This window comes from Oncorhynchus gorbuscha, linkage group LG24 (assembly GCF_021184085.1).
Source record: "Oncorhynchus gorbuscha isolate QuinsamMale2020 ecotype Even-year linkage group LG24, OgorEven_v1.0, whole genome shotgun sequence".
Classification (NCBI taxonomy): domain Eukaryota; kingdom Metazoa; phylum Chordata; class Actinopteri; order Salmoniformes; family Salmonidae; genus Oncorhynchus; species Oncorhynchus gorbuscha.
Genome location: NC_060196.1, coordinates 62250915 through 62273260, shown reverse-complemented (window position 1 = coordinate 62273260; position 22346 = coordinate 62250915). Strand labels below are relative to the sequence as shown.

Below are 22346 nucleotides of genomic sequence, written 5' to 3'. Positions count from 1 at the left end.
CACTCAGAGACAGCGGCTACATGAGAGGTTGAACACAGCTGTTACACCCAGAGACAGCGGTTACACCAGAGGTTGAACACAGCTGTTAAACTCAGAGACAGCGGTTACACCAGAGGTTGAACACAGCTGTTAAACTCAGAGACAGCGGCTACACCAGAGGTTGAACACAGCTGTTACACTCAGAGACAGCGGCTACATGAGAGGTTGAACACAGCTGTTACACTCAGAGACAGCGGCTACATGAGAGGTTGAACACAGCTGTTACACCCAGAGACAGCGGCTACATGAGAGGTTGAACACAGCTGTTACACCCAGAGACAGCGGCTACATGAGAGGTTGAACACAGCTGTTACACTCAGAGACAGCGGCTACATGAGAGGTTGAACACAGCTGTTACACCCAGAGACAGCGGCTACATGAGAGGTTTAACACAGCTGTTACACCCAGAGACAGCGGTTACACCAGAGGTTGAACACAGCTGTTACACCCAGAGACAGCGGCTACATGAGAGGTTGAACACAGCTGTTACACCCAGAGACAGCGGCTACATGAGAGGTTGAACACAGCTGTTACACACAGATACAGCGGTTACACCAGAGGTTGAACACAGCTGTTACACCCAGAGACAGCGGTTGAACACCGTTGTCATTACTTCTGAGTGGACTGTTAGTAGGAATACAGACAGACTGGAAACAGTGAGACACACAAACACAAGCATGCATTAGACCTGTGAGATACACAGTAGTGGGACTAACACACACACCAAACCACTAGTCACTGTAATGAGTATGTTAGACTAACAGATTGGGTAGAGTCCAGGTTGGCTCTAAATTATACTTAATTACTGTTTTCACTACAGTTCTCCTTCTGCTTCTCTGACTAGCTTTAATGGGGGACAGAACACATAGACACACTCTGTCATAATACTCTGACTAGCTTTAATGGGGGACAGAACACATAGATAGACACACTCTGTCATAATACTCTGACTAGCTTTAATGGGGGACAGAACACATAGACACACTGTCATAATACTCTGACTAGCTTTAATGGGGGACAGAACACATAGACACACTCTGTCATAATACTCTGACTAGCTTTACATTTACATTTACATTTAAGTCATTTAGCAGACGCTCTTATCCAGAGCGACTTACAAATTGGTGCATTCACCTTATGACATCCAGTAGAACAGTCACTTTAAAATAGTGCATCTAAATCTTAAGGGGGTGAAGGATTACTTATCCTATCCTAGGTATTCCTTAAAGAGGTGGGGTTTCAGGTGTCTCCGGAAGGTGGTGATTGACTCCGCTGTCCTGGCGTCGTGAGGGAGTTTGTTCCACCATTGGGGGGCCAGAGCAGCGAACAGTTTTGACTGGGCTGAGCGGGAACTGTACTTCCTCAGTGGTAGGGAGGCGAGCAGGCCAGAGGTGGATGAACGCAGTGCCCTTGTTTGGGTGTAGGGCCTGATCAGAGCCTGGAGGTACTGAGGTGCCGTTCCCCTCACAGCTCCGTAGGCAAGCACCATGGTCTTGTAGCGGATGCGAGCTTCAACTGGAAGCCAGTGGAGAGAGCGGAGGAGCGGGGTGACGTGAGAGAACTTGGGAAGGTTGAACACCAGACGGGCTGCGGCGTTCTGGATGAGTTGAAGGGGTTTAATGGCACAGGCAGGGAGCCCAGCCAACAGCGAGTTGCAGTAATCCAGACGGGAGATGACAAGTGCCTGGATTAGGACCTGCGCCGCTTCCTGTGTGAGGCAGGGTCGTACTCTGCGGATGTTGTAGAGCATGAACCTACAATGAACCTGTCCAATAGATGGGAGTCTCCTCCACTCTGTCCAATAGATGGGAGTCTCCTCCACTCTGTCCAATAGATGGGAGTCTCCTCCACTCTGTCCAATAGATGGGAGTCTCCTCCACTCTGTCCAATAGACGGAGTCTCCTCCACTCTGTCCAATAGATGGGAGTCTCCTCCACTCTGTCCAATAGATGGGAGTCTCCTCCACTCTGTCCAATAGATGGGAGTCTCCTCCACTCTGTCCAATAGACAGAGTCTCCTCCACTCTGTCCAATAGATGGGAGTCTCCTCCACTCTGTCCAATAGACGGAGTCTCCTCCACTCTGTCCAATAGACGGAGTCTCCTCCACTCTGTCCAATAGATGGGAGTCTCCTCCACTCTGTCCAATAGATGGGAGTCTCCTCCACTCTGTCCAATAGATGGGAGTCTCCTCCACTCTGTCCGATAGTCGGAGTCTCCTCCACTCTGTCCGATAGTCGGAGTCTCCTCCACTCTGTCTGATAGATGGGAGTCTCCTCCACTCTGTCCAATAGATGGGAGTCTCCTCCACTCTGTCCAATAGATGGGAGTCTCCTCCACTCTGTCCAATAGATGGGAGTCTCCTCCACTCTGTCCAATAGATGGGAGTCTCCTCCACTCTGTCCAATAGATGGGAGTCTCCTCCACTCTGTCCGATAGACGGAGTCTCCTCCACTCTGTCCGATAGACGGAGTCTCCTCCACTCTGTCCAATAGACGGAGTCTCCTCCACTGTCGAAAAGATGGGAGTCTCCTCCACTCTGTCCAATAGACGGAGTCTCCTCCACTGTCGAAAAGATGGGAGTCTCCTCCACTGTCGAAAAGATGGGAGTCTCCTCCACTCTGTCCAAAAGATAGGAGTCTCCTCCACTCTGTCCAATAGTCGGAGTCTCCTCCACTCTGTCCAATAGTCGGAGTCTCCTCCACTCTCCACGCTTTAATGGGGGACAGAACACATAGACACACTCTGTCATCCAGCCAATTTGACACAACTGTCAAACATCGGAGGCATTGGAGCCAACGTCCCTGTGGCACCTTGTAGAGCTCAGACGAACTGAGGATTCAATATTAGGAAGGTGGTTCTTCATGTTTGGATAGATTATTATTACAGATCATTTCTTTCGTTTAGTTGGATGTTGTTTTATCTGATTAAAGGACGTTATGAAGCTTTACTGACAGGCTGCCTCTGCACGCGTCCCAAATGACAGTTATTCCCTGTTTATCACAGTGCCATCCGTTTTGTAACCAAAGCCGAATACACCATCCCCCACTGCGACCTGTATGCTCTCGTTGGCTGGCCCTCGCTACATATTCGTCGCCAAACCCACTGGCTCCAGGTCATCTATAAGTCTATAAGTCTATAAGTCTTTGCTAGGTTAAGCTCCGCCTTATCTCAGCTCACTGGTCACGATAACAACACCCACCCGTGGTCATTTCCAAAGCCAACACCTCCTTTGGCCGCCTTTCCTTCCAGTTCTCTGCTGCCAATGACTGGAACGAATTTCAAAAATCGATGAAGTTAGAGACTTATATCTCCCTCACTAACTTTAAACATCAGCTATCTGAGCAGCTAAAGCTAACCGATCACTGCAGGTGTACATAGTCCATCTGTAAATAGCCCATCTAACTACCTCATCCCCATATTGTTATTCAATCTACCTAGCTACCTCATCCCCATACTCTTTTTATTTTATATACTTTTCTTTTGCACCCCAGTATCTCTACCTGCACATCATCATCTCTGCTCATCCATCACTCCAGTGTTCATTTGCTAAATTGTAATTACTTTGCTATTATGGCCTATTTATTGTGTTACCTCCTCACGCCATTTTTTATTTCTATTGTGTTATTGACTGTATGTTTGTTTATTCCATGTGTAACTCTGTGTTGTTGTTTGTGTCACACTGCTTTGCTCTGCATTATCTTGGCCAGATCGCAGTTGTAAATGAGAACTTGTGTCACACCCTGACCATAGTTTGCTTTGTATGTTTCTATGTTTTGGTTGGTCAGGGTGTGATCTGAGTGGGCATTCTATGTTGTGTGTCTAGTTTGTCTAGTTCTATGTTTGGCCTGATATGGTTCTCAATCAGAGGCAGGTGTTCGTCATTGTCTCTGATTGGGAACCATATTTAGGTAGCCTGTTTGGTGTTGGGTTTTGTGGGTGATTGTCCTATGTTACTGTTGCCCAGTGTGTCAGCCCACAGTTCAGTGCTAGCTTCACAGGGCCCAGTGCTGTGTTTCAAGGGCCCAGTGCTGTGTTTCTATTCAGTGGTCAGTGCCAGTGCTTTAATTAAAATATCATCTGTGTTTCAAGGGAACACTTACCAGTTCCATGGGCCCAGTGCTGTTTTGTGTTCCATGGGTCCAGTGCTGTGTTCCATGACGATGGGCCCAGTGTGTGTTTCATGGGCCCAGTGCTAGTTTCACTGGGCCCAGTGCTGCACTGGGCCCATGGGCCCAGTGCTGTGTTCCATGGGCCCAGTGCTGTGTTCCATGGGCACAGCACTGGGCCCATACAGCACTGGGCCCATGAAACACATGCACTGGGCCCATGAAACACATGGGCCCTGATGAAACACAGCACTGGGCCCATTAACACAGCACTGGGCCCATGAAACACAGCACTGGGCCCATGAAACACAGCACTGGGCCCATGAAACACAGCACTGGGCCCATGAAACACAGCACTGGGCCCATGAAACACAGCACTGGGCCCATGAAACACAGCACTATGAAACACAGCACTAATGAAACACAGCACTGGGCCCATGAAACACAGCACTGGGCCCATGAAACACAGCACTGGGAAACACAGCACTGGGCCCATGAAACACAGCACTGGGCCCATGAAACACAGCACTGGGCCCATGAAACACAGCACTGGGCCCATGAAACACAGCACTGGGCCCATGAAACACAGCACTGGGCCCATGAAACACAGCACTGGGCCCATGAAACACAGCACTGGGCCCATGAAACACAGCACTGGGCCCATGAAAACAGCACTGGGCCCATGAAACACAGCACTGGGCCCATGAAACACTGGGCCCATGAAACACAGCACTGGGCCCATGAAACACAGCACTGGGCCCATGAAACACAGCACTGGGCCCATGAAACACAGCACTGGGCCCATGAAACACAGCACTGGGCCCATGAAACACAGCACTGGGCCCATGAAACACAGCACTGGGCCCATGAAACACAGCACTGGGCCCATGAAACACAGCACTGGGCCCATGAAAACACACTGGGCCCATGAAACACAGCACTGGGCCCATGAAACACAGCACTGGGGAAACACAGCACTGGGCCCATGAAACAACACAGCACTGGGCCCATGAAACACAGCACTGGGGCCCATGAAACACAGCACTGGGCCCATGAAACACAGCACTGGGCCCATGAAACACAGCACTGGGCCCATGAAACACAGCACTGGGCCCATGAAACACAGCACTGGGGGCCAGCACTGAAACACAGCACTGGGCCCATGAAACACAGCACTGGGCCCATGAAACACAGCACTGGGCCCATGAAACACAGCACTGGGCCCATGAAACACAGCACTGGGCCCATGAAACACAGCACTGGGCCCATGAAACACAGCACTGGGCCCATGAAACACAGCACTGGGCCCATGAAACACAGCACTGGGCCCACTGAAACACAGCACTGGGCCCGTGGAACACAGCACTGGGAAACACAGCACTGGGCCCATGAAACACAGCACTGGGCCCATGAAACACAGCACTGGGCCCATGAAACACAGCACTGGGCCCATGAAACACAGCACTGGGCCCATGAAACACAGCACTGGGCCCATGGAACACAGCACTGGGCCCATGAAACACAGCACTGGGCCCATGAAACACAGCACTGGGCCCATGAAACACAGCACTGGGCCCATGAAACACAGCACTGGGCCCATGGAACACAGCACTGGGCCCATGAAACACAGCACTGGGCCCATGAAACACAGCACTGGGCCCATGAAAACACAGCACTGGGCCCATGAAAACAAAGCACTGGGCCCATGGAACACAGCACTGGGCCCATGAAACACAGCACTGGGCCCATGAAACACAGCACTGGGCCCATGAAACACAGCACTGGGCCCATGAAACACAGCACTGGGCCCATGAAACACAGCACTGGGCCCATGAAACACAGCACTGGGCCCATGAAACACAGCACTGGGCCCATGAAACACAGCACTGGGCCCATGAAACACAGCACTGGGCCCATGAAACACAGCACTGGGCCCATGAAACACAGCACTGGGCCCATGAAACACAGCACTGGGCCCATGGAACACAGCACTGGGCCCATGAAACACAGCACTGGGCCCATGAAACACAGCACTGGGCCCATGAAACACAGCACTGGGCCCATGAAACACAGCACTGGGCCCATGAACACAGCACTGGGCCCATGAAGCACTGGGCCCATGAAACACAGCACTGGGCCCATGAAACACAGCACTGGGCCCATGAACACAGCACTGGGCCCATGAAACACAGCACTGGGCCCATGAAACACAGCACTGGGCCCATGAAACACAGCACTGGGCCCATGAAACACAGCACTGGGCCCATGAAACACAGCACTGGGCCCATGAAACACAGCACTGGGCCCATGAAACACAGCACTGGGCCCATGAAACACAGCACTGGGCCCTTGAAACACAGCACTGGGCCCTTGAAACACAGCACTGGGCCCTTGAAACACAGCACTGGGCCCTTGAAACACAGCACTGGGCCCTTGAAACACAGCACTGGGCCCTTGAAACACAGCACTGGGCCCTTGAAACACAGCACTGGGCCCATGAAACACAGCACTGGGCCCATGAAACACAGCACTGGGCCCATGAAACACAGCACTGGGCCCATGAAACACAGCACTGAAACACACAGCACTGGGCCCATGAAACCAGCACTGGGCCCATGAACAACACAGCACTGGGCCCATGAAACACAGCACTGGGCCCATGAAACACAGCACTGGGCCCATGAAACACAGCACTGGGCCCATGAAAACACAGCACTGGGCCCATGAAACACAGCACTGGGCCCATGAAACACAGCACTGGGCCCATGAAACACAGCACTGGGCCCATGAAACACAGCACTGGGCCCATGAAACACAGCACTGGGCCCATGAAACACAGCACTGGGCCCATGAAACACAGCACTGGGCCCATGAAACAGCACTGGGCCCATGAAACACAGCACTGGGCCCATGAAACACAACACAGCACTGGGCCCATGAAACACAGCACTGGGCCCAGCACTGGGAAACACAGCACTGGGCCCATGAAACACAGCACTGGGCCCATGGAACACAGCACTGGGCCCATGGAACACAGCACTGGGCCCATGGAACACAGCACTGGGCCCATGAAACACAGCACTGGGCCCATGAAACACAGCACTGGGCCCATGAAACACAGCACTGGGCCCATGAAACACAGCACTGGGCCCATGAAACACAGCACTGGGCCCATGGAAACACAGCCAGTTAGCTTGGGTGCACTTGCACTGTGAAACACAGCACTGGGCCCATGAAACACAGAGGTCAGCAGCTTTTGAACAACCAGTTACTTGGGTCATTGTCCAGAGCGAACAACCCCATTGTGCGCTATTAATGTGAAACGCTCTAAATTTACAGTCGGACATTCTGACAGCACAGTTGCAGTCACCAACGCTCTGGATAACATAACAGCCTAACCAACTCTGCTAGGGAGAGTCATGTTCAGTTAGCTGTCTCTCTCTCTCTCTCTTAGATGTCTGGGAGTAGCTGGCAAGTTACTACAGAATGAATGAATCAACCCTTAAAGAGATGGGTGGGGCTAAGGCTTAAGAGGGTGTGAACAATGCTGAATGGGTGTGGTCTAAGGCTTAAGAGGGTGTGAACCATGCTGAATGGGTGTGGGCTAAGGCTTAAGAGGGTGTGAACCATGCTGAATGGGTGTGGTCTAAGGCTTAAGAGGGTGTGAACCATGCTGAATGGGTGTGGGCTAAGGCTTAAGTGGGTGTGAACAATGCTGAATGGGTGTGGTCTAAGGCTTAAGAGGGTGTGAACAATGCTGAATGGGTGTGGTCTAAGGCTTAAGAGGGTGTGAACCATGCTGAATGGGTGTGGGCTAAGGCTTAAGAGGGGTGATTGGAAATGAACAATGCTGAATGGGTGTGGTCTAAGGCTTAACCTGGTAGGGAGGGTGTGAACAATGCTGAATGGGTGTGGTCTAAGGCTTAAGAGGGTGTGAACCATGCTGAATGGGTGTGGGCTAAGGCTTAAGAGGGTGTGAACAATGCTGAATGGGTGTGGTCTAAGGCTTAAGTGGGTGTGAACAATGCTGAATGGGTGTGGTCTAAGGCTTAAGAGCGGTGGGTGTGAACCATGCTGAATGGGTGTGGGCTAAGATGCTTGGAAAGAGGGTGTGAACAATGCTGAATGGGTGTGGTCTAACGCTTAAGAGGGTGTGAGGAGGCAGAACAATGCTGAATGGGTGTGGTCTAAGGCTTAAGAGGGTGTGAACAATGCTGAATGGGTGTGGTCTAAGGCTTAAGAGGGTGTGAACAATGCTGAATGGGTGTGGTCTAAGGCTTAAGTGGGTGTGAACAATGCTGAATGGGTGTGGTCTAATGCTTAAGAGGGTGTGAACCATGCTGAATGGGTGTGGTCTAAGGCTTAAGTGGGTGTGAACAATGCTGAATGGGTGTGGTCTAAGGCTTAAGAGGGTGTGAACCATGCTGAATGGGTGTGGTCTAAGGCTTAAGTGGGTGTGAACAATGCTGAATGGGCGGAGACAAAGAAGGGCACTCCAATAGTAGAACCAAAACATTGAAAGACAGGTTTTCTCAAATGTGAGTTTACAAGTTTATCAACTTTCAAAGCAGAATTACTTTCCCATTGTTCCTCAACTGTAGTGTCTAATCTACCATTTTGTAGCTCTGAGTCTCTACTTTTATTAGTGCGTGTGTATTAGCGTGTGTGTATTAGTGTGTGTGTATTAGTGTGTGTGTATTAGTGTGTGTGTATTAGTGTGTGTCTATTAGTGTGTGTAGTAGCGTGTGTGTATTAGTGTGTGTGCACATGTTTGTGTATGAGTGTGAGTGTGCATTAGTGTGCCTAGTCTAATTACCAGAGAAAGAAGGAGAGGGTGGGCGGAGAGTGGGAGAGAGAGGGAGCTTATTGGTCGATTACACAGATTTGCATATGTTATTGCGGGTGCAGTGAAATGTGTGTTTCAATCTCCAACAGTGCAGTAATAATACCTACCAATACAAAACAAAACACAGACATTTAAGAATGATCTGAACTAGAAAGTGAGTGCGGAAAAAATACTGAGTATGTACAGTTGAAGTTGGAAGTTTACATACACAATTTCTGACATTTAATCCTCGTAAAAATTCACCACTTTATTTTAAGAATGTGAAATGTCAGAATAATAGTAGAGAGAATGATTTATTTCAGCTTATTTCAGCTTATATTTCACATTCCCAGTGGATCAGAAGTTTACATACACTCAATTAGTATTTGGTAGCATTGCCTTTAAATTGTTTAACTTGGGTCAAACGTTTCGGGTAGCTTTCCACAAGCTTCCCACAATAAGTTGGGTGAATTATGGCCCATTCCTCCTGACAGAGCTGGTGTAACGGAGTCAGGTTTGTAGGCACACGCGTTTTCAGTTCTGCCCACAAATTTTCTGTGGGATTGAAGTCAAGGCTTTGTGATGGTCACTCCAATACCCTGGCTTTGTTGTCCTTAAAACGTGTTATGGCTGAGAGGAGCGATATGACAACAGCCAGTGAAAGTGCAGAGTGCCATTTTCAAAAGAACAGAAATCTCATCATTAAAATTCGTCAAACATACATGTATTTATATCGATTTCAAGGTAGTCTTGTTGTTAATCCCACCACAGTGTCCGATTTCAAATAGGATTTACGGGGAAAGCACCACAAACGATTATGTTAGGTCACCAACATCTCACCTAAATACACAGAAAACTTTACCAGCCAAAAAGAGAAAGGGGAAAAGCACAAATAGAGATAAAATGAATCACTAACCTTTGATAATCTTCATCAGATGACACTCATAGGACTTTATGTTACACAATAAATGCATGTTTTGTTTGATAAAGTTCATATTTATATCAGAAAATCTGAGTTTACATTGGCGCGTTAGATTCACTAGTACCAGAAACATCCAGTGATTTTGCATAGCCACATCGATTCAACAGAAATACTCATCATAAATGTAGATGATAATACAAGTTATATACATGGAATTATAGATATACCTCTCCTTAATGCAACCGCTGTGTCAGATTTCAAAAAAACTTTCTGGAAAAATTAAACCATGCAATAATATGAGACTGTGCTCAAAAGTAAAAACACCACTGCCGCAAAGAGGGCGTCAACATAAACAAAATTACATGATAAATATTCCCTTATCTTTGATGATCTACATCAGAAAGCACTCCCAGGTCCACAATAAATGTTTGTTTTGTTCGATAATGTCCGTTGTTTATGTCCAAATGCCTTCTTTTGTTAGCGCGTTTGGTATACATACGCCCTAACAAAAGAAGGTATTTGGACATAAACAACGGACATTATCGAACAAAACAAACATTTATTGGCTCATTCTGGTCAGTGTTATATCGGACAAAAACTTCAAAAAGTGATATTACCGGTCGAAGAAACATTTCAAACTAAGTACAGAATCAATCATTAGGATGTTTTTAAACATAACATTTAACTGTGTTTCATGGGCCCAGTGCTGTGTTTCATGGGCCCAGTGCTGTGTTTCATGGGCCCAGTGCTGTGTTTCATGGGCCCAGTGCTGTGTTTCATGGGCCCAGTGCTGTGTTTCATGGGCCCAGTGCTTCAATAAAGCTTCAATAAAGTTCCAACTGGACTATTCCTTCCTACCATGAGGAAAAAGAGTGATCAGAAAATGGCTGCCTGCCAGACACCTGCCAGACACCTGACTGATTCATGACATTCACTCCCACGACATCATAGAAGTCTCATTATAATTTCTACTGATGGTTGACATCTAGTGGAACCCCTAGTCAGTGCAACATCATTCATATCTCAAGGGGATTTCATTGGGGACTCTGGTGAATACATACAATGCTCAGATTTCTGGCATCCAGTTTTGATTTCAACTCAGAATTTCGCCTGCCAATATGAGTTCTGTTATACTCACAGACATCAATCAAACAGTTTTAGAAATGTCGAAGTGTTTTCTATCCAATACTAATAATAATATGCATGTCTTGAGATGTTGCTTCAATATATCCACATAATTTTCCTGTCTCATGATTGCATCTATTTTGTGAAGTGCACCAGTCCCTCCTGAGCAAAGCACCCCACAACATGATGCTGCCACCCCCATGCTTCACGGTTTTGATGGTGTTCTTCGGTTTGCAAGCCTCCCCCTTTTTCCTCCAAACATAATGATGGTCTTCACGGCCCTACAGTTTTATTTTTGTTTCATCAGACCAGGGGACATTTATCCAAAAAGTACGATCTTTGTCCCCATGTGCTTTTGCAAACCATTTTTTTATGGCGGTTTTGGAAGAGTGGCTTCTTCCTTTCTGAGCGGCCTTTCAGATTATGACGATATAGGACTCTTTTAATTGTGTATATAGATACTTTTGTAACTGTTTCCTCCAGCATCTTCACAAGGTCCGTTGCTGTTGTTCTGGGATTGATTTGCACTTTTCACACCAAAGTACGTTCATCTCTAGGAGACAGAAGGTGTCTCCTTCCTGAGTGGTATGACAGCTGCGTGGTCCCATGGTGTTTATACTTGCGTTTGTACAGATGAACGTGGTACCTTCAGGTGTTTGCTGTGCTTCATGGGCCAAGTGATGTGTTTCTATGGGCCCAGCACTGTGTTTCTATGGGCCCAGTTCTGTGTTTCTATGGGCCCAGTTCTGTGTTTCTATGGGCCCAGTTCTGTGTTTCTGTGGGCCCAGTTCTGTGTTTCTGTGGGCCCAGTTATGTGTTTCTATGGGCCCAGTTCTGTGTTTCTATGGGCCCAGTTCTGTGTTTCTATGGGCCCAGTTCTGTGTTTCTATGGGCCCAGTTCTGTGTTTCTGTGGGCCCAGTTCTGTGTTTCTGTGGGCCCAGTTCTGTGTTTCTGTGGGCCCAGTTCTGTGTTTCTATGGGCCCAGTTCTGTGTTTCTATGGGCCCAGTGCTCAGGAACTGAAGCTCAATGCATTATGTATGTGAGAAAACTCTGTAACGGGTCATAGACAAGGTTTACTTCCAACACCGTCAAACCAATAGAGTGTTAAGTGAGTCTGTAGGAAGGGTTAAGTGAGTCTGTAGGAAGGGTTTAGTGAGTCTGTAGGAAGGGTTAAGTGAGTCTGTAGGAAGGGTTAAGTGTGTTGTACTTGTGCTCTGCTGTTTTCTCTACCTACTGTAATAATGTCATTGTGACTCACATTCAATGCTGCTAGACTGGGGTCAATGACAGGCAATTGACACACACACACACATATGCTGTAGCAAATCAAATCAAATCAAATCAAATCAAATTTATTTCATCAGGTAGCCGAGTCATCAGGTAGGTAGTTGAGTCATCAGCTGAGTCATATCTCAAAGTGTCATCTGTAGTCGGGTCATCAGGTAGGAAACCCAGCCTCGAGTCAAAACCCTCAGGTACAGCAAACAATGCAGGTCAGGTAAAGGGAAGTCATCGGTGGTTAGGTCAAAAGGTAGTCGAGTCCAGGTAGAAAGGTCATCAAAATCAGGAAGAAAGTCATCAGGTAGAGAGTCATCAGGTAGGTAGGGAGGGTCATAGGTAGGTAGGGGTGGTCCAGTCATCTGGTCAAGTGGTAGAGATTATAACAGTAAATGACATCAAGTATGGAGGTCAGGTAGGATGTTCAGGTAAGTGTCATCAGGTAAATGAGTCATCAGCATGGTCATCAAGGTAAGTAGTCATAAGGTAGAACAGTCAGGTAGGAAAGTCTCAGGTAGGTGGGTGGCAGTCATCAGTACAGTCATCAGGTGGACTGGGGACAGTCAAGGAGCCATCATGTCAGGTAGTCATCTGGGGCACGGTCATCAGGTAGGCTCAGGTCTGGAGTCATCAGGTAGCATGGCCAGGTGGAGGTGGGGACAGTCATCAAGGAGTCGAGTCATCAGGTAGGTAGGTAGTCATCTGGGAGTCATGGTAGGTAGGGCCCAGGCCAGTAGGTGAAACTGGAGCAGCAGTCATCAGGTAGGTAGGTGGTCATCTAGGGGACAGTCATCAAGGAGTCATCATGTCAGGTAGTCCTGGGGCATGGTTCTAGGGCTCAGAGTCCTCGAGTCGAGAGGAGAGTCAAGTCCTCAGGTAGGTAGGTAGTCGAGTCATCAGGTAGGAGAAGTCATAGAGAACGAGTCATCAGGTAGATTTAGTCATCAGGACAGTCATCAGGAATAGGACAGTCATCAGGAGAAGTAGTCCAGGATAAACAAACTGAGTCATCTAGCCCCCGAGTCATCATAAACTAGTCTGCAGCATAAATTCTAGGTAGTCCCTTTGGAACAGGCAATCTGTTGTTGGTCATCAGGATTATGGATTAGGTAGAGTCAAGATTAGGAAACAAAGATTGGTATTCATAGAGATACATTCAGATGTGTGGGTGGGTAGTCATCAGGTGGGGAGTCGAGTCATCAGGTAGGTAGTTGAGTCATCAGGTAGGTAGTCGAGTCATCAGGTAGGTAGTTGAGTCATCAGGTAGGTAGTCGAGTCATCAGGTGGGGAGTCGAGTCATCAGGTAGGTAGTCGAGTCATCAGGTAGGTAAGTAGTCGGGTCATCAGGTAGGTAGGTAGTCGAGTCATCAGGTAGGTAGGTAGTCGAGTCATCAGGTAGGTGGGGAGTCAAGTCCTCAGGTAGGTAGGTATTCGAGTCATCAGGTAGGTAGTGAGTCGAGTCATCAGGTAAGTAGGGAGTCGAGTCATCAGGTAGGTAGTTAGTCGAGTCATCAGGTAGGTAGGTAGTCGAGTCATCAGGTAGGTAGGGAGTCGAGTCATCAGGTAGGTAGGGAGTCGAGTCATCAGGTAGGTGGGGGGTCGAGTCATCAGGTAGGTAGGGGGTCGAGTCATCAGGTAGGTAGGTAGTTGAGTCATCAGGTAGGTAGTCGAGTCATCAGGTAGGTAGGGAGTTGAGTCATCAGGTAGGTAGGGAGTTGAGTCATCAGGTAGGTAGGTAGTCGAGTCATCAGTTAGGTATGGAGTCAAGTCCTCAGGTAGGTAGGTAGTCGGGTCATCAGGTAGGTAGGTAGTCGAGTCATCAGGTAGGTAGGTAGTCGAGTCATCAGGTAGGTAGGTAGTCGATTCATCAGGTAGGTAGGGAGTCGAGTCATCAGGTAGGTGGGGGGTCGAGTCATCAGGTAGGTGGGGGGGTCGAGTCATCAGGTAGGTAGGGAGTCGAGTCATCAGGTAGGTAGTCGAGTCATCAGGTAGGTGGGTGGCCGAGTCATCAGGTAGGTGGGTGGCCGAGTCATCAGGTAGGTGGGGAGTCGAGTCATCAGGTAGGTGGGGGGTCGAGTCATCAGGTAGGTGGGTGGCCGAGTCATCAGGTAGGTGGGTGGCCGAGTCATCAGGTAGGTGGGGAGTTGAGTCATCAGGTAGGTGGGTAGTCGAGTCATCAGGTAGGTAGTTGAGTCATCAGGTAGGTAGTCGAGTCATCAGGTAGGTAGGGAGTCGAGTCATCAGGTAGGTAGGGAGTCGAGTCATCAGGTAGGTAGGTAGTCGAGTCATCAGGTAGGTAGTCGAGTCATCAGGTAGGTAGGGAGTCGAGTCATCAGGTAGGTAGGGAGTCGAGTCATCAGGTAGGTAGGGAGTCGAGTCATCAGGTAGGTGGGAGTCGAGTCATCAGGTAGGTAGTCGAGTCATCAGGTAGGTAGTCGAGTCATCAGGTAGGTAGGTAGTCGAGTCATCAGGTAGGTAGGTAGTCGAGTCATCAGGTAGGTAGTCATCAGGTAGGGAGTCGAGTCATCAGGTAGGTAGTGAGTCGAGTCATCAGGTAAGTAGGGAGTCGAGTCATCAGGTAGGTAGTTAGTCGAGTCATCAGGTAGGTAGGTAGTCGAGTCATCAGGTAGGTAGGGAGTCGAGTCATCAGGTAGGTAGGGAGTCGAGTCATCAGGTAGGTGGGGGGGTCGAGTCATCAGGTAGGTAGGTAGTTGAGTCATCAGGTAGGTAGTCGAGTCATCAGGTAGGTAGGGAGTGGAGTCATCAGGTAGGTAGGGAGTTGAGTCATCAGGTAGGTAGGGAGTTGAGTCATCAGGTAGGTAGGTAGTCGAGTCATCAGTTAGGTATGTAGTCAAGTCCTCAGGTAGGTAGGTAGTCGAGTCATCAGGTAGGTAGGTAGTCGAGTCATCAGGTAGGTAGGGAGTCGAGTCATCAGGTAGGTAGGGAATCGAGTCATCAAGTAGGTAGGGAGTCGAGTCATCAGGTAGGTAGGGAGTCGAGTCATCAGGTAGGTGGGGAGTCGAGTCATCAGGTAGGTAGGTAGTCGATTCATCAGGTAGGTAGGGAGTCGAGTCATCAGGTAGGTAGTTGGTCGAGTCATCAGGTAGGTGGGGGGGTCGAGTCATCAGGTAGGTAGGGAGTGGAGTCATCAGGTAGGTAGTCAAGTCATCAGGTAGGTGGGGGGTCGAGTCATCAGGTAGGTAGGTAGTCGAGTCATCAGGTAGGTGGGGAGTCGAGTCATCAGGTAGGTGGGGGGTTGAGTCATCAGGTAGGTAGGTAGTCGAGTCATCAGGTAGGTGGGGGGTCGAGTCATCAGGTAGGTAGGTAGTTGAGTCATCAGGTAGGTATGGAGTCGAGTCATCAGGTAGGTAGGTAGTTGAGTCATCAGGTAGGTAGGGAGTCGAGTCATCAGGTAGGTAGGGAGTCGAGTCATTATGTGGGTTCATCTCTGTCTGTTTGTAAATATTACATGTATGGGTGTTTTAATTCATATTACCTCAACTACCTCCACTACCTGGTACCCCCGCACATTAACTTGGTACCGGTAATTCTTGCATATTGCCTCGTTATTTTTATAAATTGTGATAGTATTTTCTACTTTTGTTTGCACATTTATTTTACTTTTTAACCTTGCATTGTTGGGAATGTGCTGGTAAGATTGTAAGAATTTCTCAATAGCAAGGCTATACTCACTGAGTCTAAGCTGTTTTGTAGTTTTCTAAAAGGGATTGAATTTGTTGATTCCTAATTGCTTCCTAATTTGGTAGATTTCTACACTACTTCCGTTCTGTCTAATATTGTTCAGTTCATGATTGAGCGTTGCTCTGTTCAGGTAGACTGAGATTTTGCTGTGATCTGATAGGGGTGTCAGAACGCTCTAAGAGTCTGGGTTGAGGTCACCAAGAGATGAGCTATAGGTGTACCTACCATAGGAGTCCCCTCGAAGTCTACCGTTGACTATGTACATACCCAGTGTGTGACAGAGCTGCAGGAGTTGTGACCCGTTTTTGTTGGTTATGTTGTCATAGTTGTGTCTAGGGGGGCATATGGGGGAGGGGATGCTGTCACCTCCAGGTAGGTGTTTGTCTCTTCCCCTGTGTGCTGACCCTCCCCTCTCTCCTCCCCTCTCTCCCATCCCTTGGTGTCAGGTTCTTGTCCGGTTCTGCCATTTAGGTCGCCACAGACTAGTACATGTCCCTGAGCCTGGAAATGATTGATTTCCCCCTCCAGGATGGAGAAGCTGTTATCGTTAAAGTATGAGGATTCTAGTGGGGGGATAAGGGGATTCTGTGGGGGATATAGGGGATTCTAGTGGGGGATATAGGGATTCTAGTGGGGGATATAGGGGATTCTAGTGGGGGGATATAGGGGATTCTAGTGGGGGGGATATAGGGGAGTGGGGGGATCTAGGGGATTCTAGTGGGGGGATATAGGGGATTCTAGTGGGGGGATATAGGGATTCTTGGGGGATATAGGGGAGTGGGGGGGGATTCTAGTGGGGGATATAGGGGATTCTAGTGGGGGGATTCTAGGGGATTCTAGTGGGGGGATATAGGGGATTCTAGTGGGGGGATATAGGGGATTCTAGTGGGGGATATAGGGGATTCTAGTGGGGGGATATAGGGGATTCTAGTGGGGGGATATAGGGGATTCTAGTGGGGGGATATAAGTAGTGCACAGGAGGACAATTTGCCTCCGTTGAGATAATTTCCTCATTAATTTCTAGCAAGATGTAAAATGTTCCTGTTTTGACTAATTTAATAGAGTCAGTTAGGTCTGCTATATACCATTATGGATTGGTGGATGGGACGACTTCCTCTCTATCTTCCCCTGCTCTACCTCTCTCTCTCTCTTCCCCTGCTCTACCTCTCTCTCTCACTTCCCCTCTCTCTCACTTCCCCTGCTCTACCTCTCTCTCTCTCTTCCCCTGCTCTACCTCTCTCTCTCTCTTCCCTGCTCTACCTCTCTCTCTCGCTTCCCCTGCTCTACCTCTCTCTCTCTCTCTCTTCCCCTGCTCTCTCTCTCTCTCTCTCTTCCCCTGCTCTACCTCTCTCTCTCACTTCACCTACTCTACCTCTCTCTCTCACTTCCCCTACTCTACCTCGCTCTCTCTCTTCCCCTGCTCTACCTCTCTCTCTCGCTTCCCCTGCTCTACCTCTCTTTATCTTCCCCTCTCTCTCACTTCCCCTGCTCTACCTCTCTCTCTCACTTTCCCTGCTCTACCTCCCTCTCTCGCTTCCCCTCTCTCTCACTTCCCCTACTCTACCTCTCTCTCTCTCTTCCCCTCTCTCTCACTTCCCCTACTCTACCTATCTCTCACTTCCCCTGCTCTACCTCTCTCTCTTCCCCTCTCTCACTTCCCCTACTCTACCTCTCTCTCTCTCTTCCCTGCTCTACTTCTCTCTCTCTCTTCCCCTGCCTCTCTCTCTCTTCCCCTGCTCTCCCTCTCTCTCTCTCTCTCTCCCACTGCTCTTCTTCTCTCCCTTCCCCTCTCTCTCACTTCCCCTGCTCTACCTCTCTCTCTTGCTTCCCCTGCTCTACCTCTCTCTCTCTCTTCCCCTCTCTCTTACTTCCCCTACTCTCCCTCTCTCTCTCTCTTCCCCTGCTCTCTCTCTCTCTCTCTCTCTCTCTCTCTCTCTCTCTCTCTCTCTCTCTCTCTCTCTCTCTCTCTCTCTCTCTCTCTCCCACTGCTCTTCTTCTCTCTCTCCCCATCTCTCTCACTTCCCCTACTCTACCTCTCTCTCTCGCTTCCCCTGCTATACCTCTCTCTCTCTCTTCCCCTCTCTCTCACTTCCCCTACTCTACCTCTCTCTCTCACTTTCCCTGCTCTACCTCTCTCTCTCTTCCCCTCTCTCTCACTTCTCCTGCTCTACCTCTCTCTTCCCCTCTCTCTCACTTCCCCTGCTCTTCTTCTCTTGCTCCCCCTCTCTCTCACTCTGCTGTCTAAGAGGAAAGAGCTTGTCCCCTCTTCTCCTTAATTCATCAGACATTCTCTCATTCATCACACAGACGACAGACAGGAATGCAGCGCAAAAGATTCACACAGAAGGTGAACACTTAGCAGCAGTGTTCTCTGACTCCACACACATGTCTCTGACTCCCCACACATGTCTCTGACTCCCCACACATCTCTCTGACTCCCCACACATCTCTCTGACTCCCCACACATCTCTCTGACTCCCCACACATATCTCTGACTCCCCATACATCTCTCTGACTCCCCATACATCTCTCTGACTCCCCACACATCTCTCTGACTCCCCACACATCTCTCTGACTCCCCACACATCTCTCTGACGCCCCACACATCTCTCTGACGCCCCACACATCTCTCTGACTCCCCACACATATCTCTGACTCCCCACACATGTCTCTGACTCCCCACACATGTCTCTGACTCCCCACACATCTCTCTGACTCCCCACACATTTCTCTGACTCCCCACACATCTCTCTGACTCCCCACACATCTCTCTGACTCCCCACACATCTCTCTGACTCCCAAAACATCTCTCTGACTCCCCACACATCTCTCTGACTCCCCACATATCTCTCTGACAGGGTTCAATCCCAGCTCTGATCCCCTACTCCATAGACTGCAGGGTTCAATACCAGCTCTGAGCACGTTTATTTTTTATTTTTTGGGACATCCTGGGGACCTGCTAAAATGTTAAATTTCATCTTGAATCTCTGCTTTATCTCCCTCATCTCTGCCTCCTCTCCCCCTCTCTCTCTGCCTCCTCTCTGCCTCCTCTCTCCCTCATCTCTCCCTCGTCTCCCCCTCGTCTCTCCCTCCTCTCTGCCTCCTCTCTCCCTCCTCTCTCCCTCCTCTCTCCCTCGTCTCTCCCTCCTCTCTCCCTCCTCTCTGCCTCCTGTCTCCCTCCTCTCTCCCTCCTCTCTCCCTCATCTCTCCCTCGTCTCTCCCTCCTCTCTGCCTCGTCTCTCCCTCCTATCTGCCTCGTCTCTCCCTCCTCTCTGCCTCGTCTCTCCCTCCTCTCTGCCTCCTATACCCCTCCTCTATCCCTCCTCTCTGCCTCGTCTCTCTCTCCTCTTTCCCTCCTCTCTGCCTCCTCTCTCCCTCCTCTCTGCCTCGTCTCTCCCTCCTCTCTGCCTCCTCTCTACCACCTCTCTCCCTCCTCTCTGCCTCCTCTCTCCCTCCACTCTGCCTCTTCTCTCCCTCCTCTCTACCACCTCTCTCGCCCTCTCTCCCTCCCCCTCTCTCCCTCCTCTCTCCCTCCTCTCTCCCTCCTCTCTGCCTCCTCTCCCTGCCTCCTCCACTCACTCGCTTTAGTGCAGTTAGGTGCGTGTGTGTTTCTGCACATGTTGGATCAGCTGGCACTGTTATTGTCTGTTATAGTAGGTCACTGTGGGAGGATCAGAATGGCTGGAATATGCCAGCCTGCTCTCCCTCAGGGCAAGCGCACACACACACACACACACACACACACACACACACACACACACACACACACACACACACACACACACACACACACACACACACACACACACACACACACACACACACACACACACACACACACACACACACACACATAGACACACACACACTATAATGTACACGAATGCTATCCACACTTCCTCATCTCATGCTCTTCATCCTCTTCATCCCTAAAACCAGGGAACTGTTTTGGGTTCAGTCCCGTCAACTATCTGACATTTACAAGCGTGACATCACACACACAGCTCTTGGAGAGCGCACAGGAAACAGACAGATGGACGGAAAGAGATAAAGATGAAATGATGAACAAGGCAATAGTAAACATGATGCCACCCCCCGTCCCCGTCCCCGTCCCTGTCCCCCCCGTCCCCGTCCCCCCCGTCCCCAACCAGTGAGGCAGGGACCCCCTTGGGAACAATTAGTGACAATTATTCAAACTGGTGGATTAATAAGAGAAAAACAATCAAGTCTTTTATTTTATTTGCTGGAAACAAAATGGCTTCCATCGTTATGACAACACGTGTGATTATTCCCCTTTGATAAACATATATATTACCCCAAGTGGACAGGTAGACTAGTGGTTAGAGTGTAGAGGTGGCAGGGTAGCCTAGTGGTTAGAGTGTAGAGGCGGCAGGGTAACCTAGTGGTTAGAGTGTAGAGGGGGCAGGTAGCCTAGTGGTTAGAGTGTAGAGGGGGCAGGGTAGCCTAGTGGTTAGAGTGTAGAGGTGGCAGGGTAGCGTAGTGGTTAGAGTGTAGAGGTGGCAGCGTAGCCTAGTGGTTAGAGTGTAGAGGTGGCAGGTAGCCTAGTGGTTAGAGTGTAGAGGGGGCAGGGTAGCCTAGTGGTTAGAGTGTAGAGGGGGCAGGGTAGCCTAGTGGTTAGACTGTGGAGGCGGCAGGGTAGCCTAGTGGTTAGAGTGTAGAGGAGGCAGGGTAGCCTAGTGGTTAGAGTGTAGAGGCGGCAGGGTAGCCTAGTGGTTAGAGTGTAGAGGAGGCAGGTAGCCTAGTGGTTAGAGTGTAGAGGAGGCAGGTAGCCTAGTGGTTAGAGTGTAGAGGCGGCAGGGTAGCCTAGTGGTTAGAGTGTAGAGGAGGCAGGTAGCCTAGTGGTTAGAGTGTAGAGGAGGCAGGGTAGCCTAGTGGTTAGAGTGTAGAGGAGGCAGGGTAGCCTAGTGGTTAGAGTGTAGAGGAGGCAGGGTAGCCTAGTGGTTAGAGTGTAGAGGAGGCAGGGTAGCCTAGTGGTTAGAGTGTAGAGGGGGCAGGGTAGCCTAGTGGTTAGACTGTGGAGGCGGCAGGGTAGCCTAGTGGTTAGAGTGTAGAGGAGGCAGGGTAGCCTAGTGGTTAGAGTGTAGAGGCGGTAGGTAGCCTAGTGGTTAGAGTGTAGAGGAGGCAGGGTAGCCTAGTGGTTAGAGTGTAGAGGAGGCAGGGTAGCCTAGTGGTTAGAGTGTAGAGGGGGCAGGGTAGCCTAGTGGTTAGACTGTGGAGGCGGCAGGGTAGCCTAGTGGTTAGAGTGTAGAGGAGGCAGGGTAGCCTAGTGGTTAGAGTGTAGAGGCGGTAGGTAGCCTAGTGGTTAGAGTGTAGAGGAGGCAGGTAGCCTAGTGGTTAGAGTGTAGAGGGGGCAGGGTAGCCTAGTGGTTAGACTGTGGAGGCGGCAGGGTAGCCTAGTGGTTAGAGTGTAGAGGAGGCAGGGTAGCCTAGTGGTTAGAGTGTAGAGGCGGCAGGGTAGCCTAGTGGTTAGAGTGTAGAGGAGGCAGGTAGCCTAGTGGTTAGAGTGTAGAGGAGGCAGGGTAGCCTAGTGGTTAGAGTGTAGAGGAGGCAGGGTAGCCTAGTGGTTAGAGTGTAGAGGAGGCAGGGTAGCCTAGTGGTTAGAGTGTAGAGGAGGCAGGTAGCCTAGTGGTTAGAGTGTAGAGGCGGCAGGGTAGCCTAGTGGTTAGAGTGTAGAGGAGGCAGGTAGCCTAGTGGTTAGAGTGTAGAGGAGGCAGGGTAGCCTAGTGGTTAGAGTGTAGAGGAGGCAGGGTAGCCTAGTGGTTAGAGTGTAGAGGAGGCAGGGTAGCCTAGTGGTTAGAGTGTAGAGGAGGCAGGGTAGCCTAGTGGTTAGAGTGTAGATGAGGCAGGGTAGCCTAAATGGTTAGAGTGTAGAGGTGGCAGGTAGCCTAGTGGTTAGAGTGTAGAGGAGGCAGGGTAGCCTAGTGGTTAGAGTGTAGAGGAGGCAGGGTAGCCTAGTGGTTAGAGTGTAGAGGAGGCAGGGTAGCCTAGTGGTTAGAGTGCAGAGGAGGCAGGTAGCCTAGTGGTTAGAGTGTAGAGGAGGCAGGTAGCCTAGTGGTTAGAGTGTAGAGGCGGCAGGGTAGCCTAGTGGTTAGAGTGTAGAGGAGGCAGGTAGCCTAGTGGTTAGAGTGTAGAGGAGGCAGGGTAGCCTAGTGGTTAGAGTGTAGAGGTGGCAGGGTAGCCTAGTGGTTAGAGTGTAGAGGAGGCAGGGTAGCCTAGTGGTTAGAGTGTAGAGGAGGCAGGGTAGCCTAGTGGTTAGAGTGTAGATGAGGCAGGGTAGCCTAGTGGTTAGAGTGTAGAGGTGGCAGGTAGCCTAGTGGTTAGAGTG

The 22346-nt window shown here is 49.8% G+C and overlaps 2 protein-coding genes across 2 annotated transcripts in view; one reads left to right on the top strand and one right to left on the bottom strand.

Annotated features, from left to right (window-relative positions):
• Positions 1-4196, bottom strand: part of LOC124012287 (extensin-2-like) — a 178144-nt gene extending 173948 nt beyond the window's left edge. Inside the window, exon 1 of the mRNA XM_046325750.1 lies at positions 4141-4196. Within this exon, the coding sequence (XP_046181706.1) occupies positions 4141-4196 (56 nt within the window). The remainder of the gene's footprint in view (positions 1-4140) is intronic.
• Positions 1-22346, top strand: part of LOC124012988 (disks large-associated protein 3-like) — a 314578-nt gene that overhangs the window by 186432 nt on the left and 105800 nt on the right. The window lies entirely within an intron of this gene.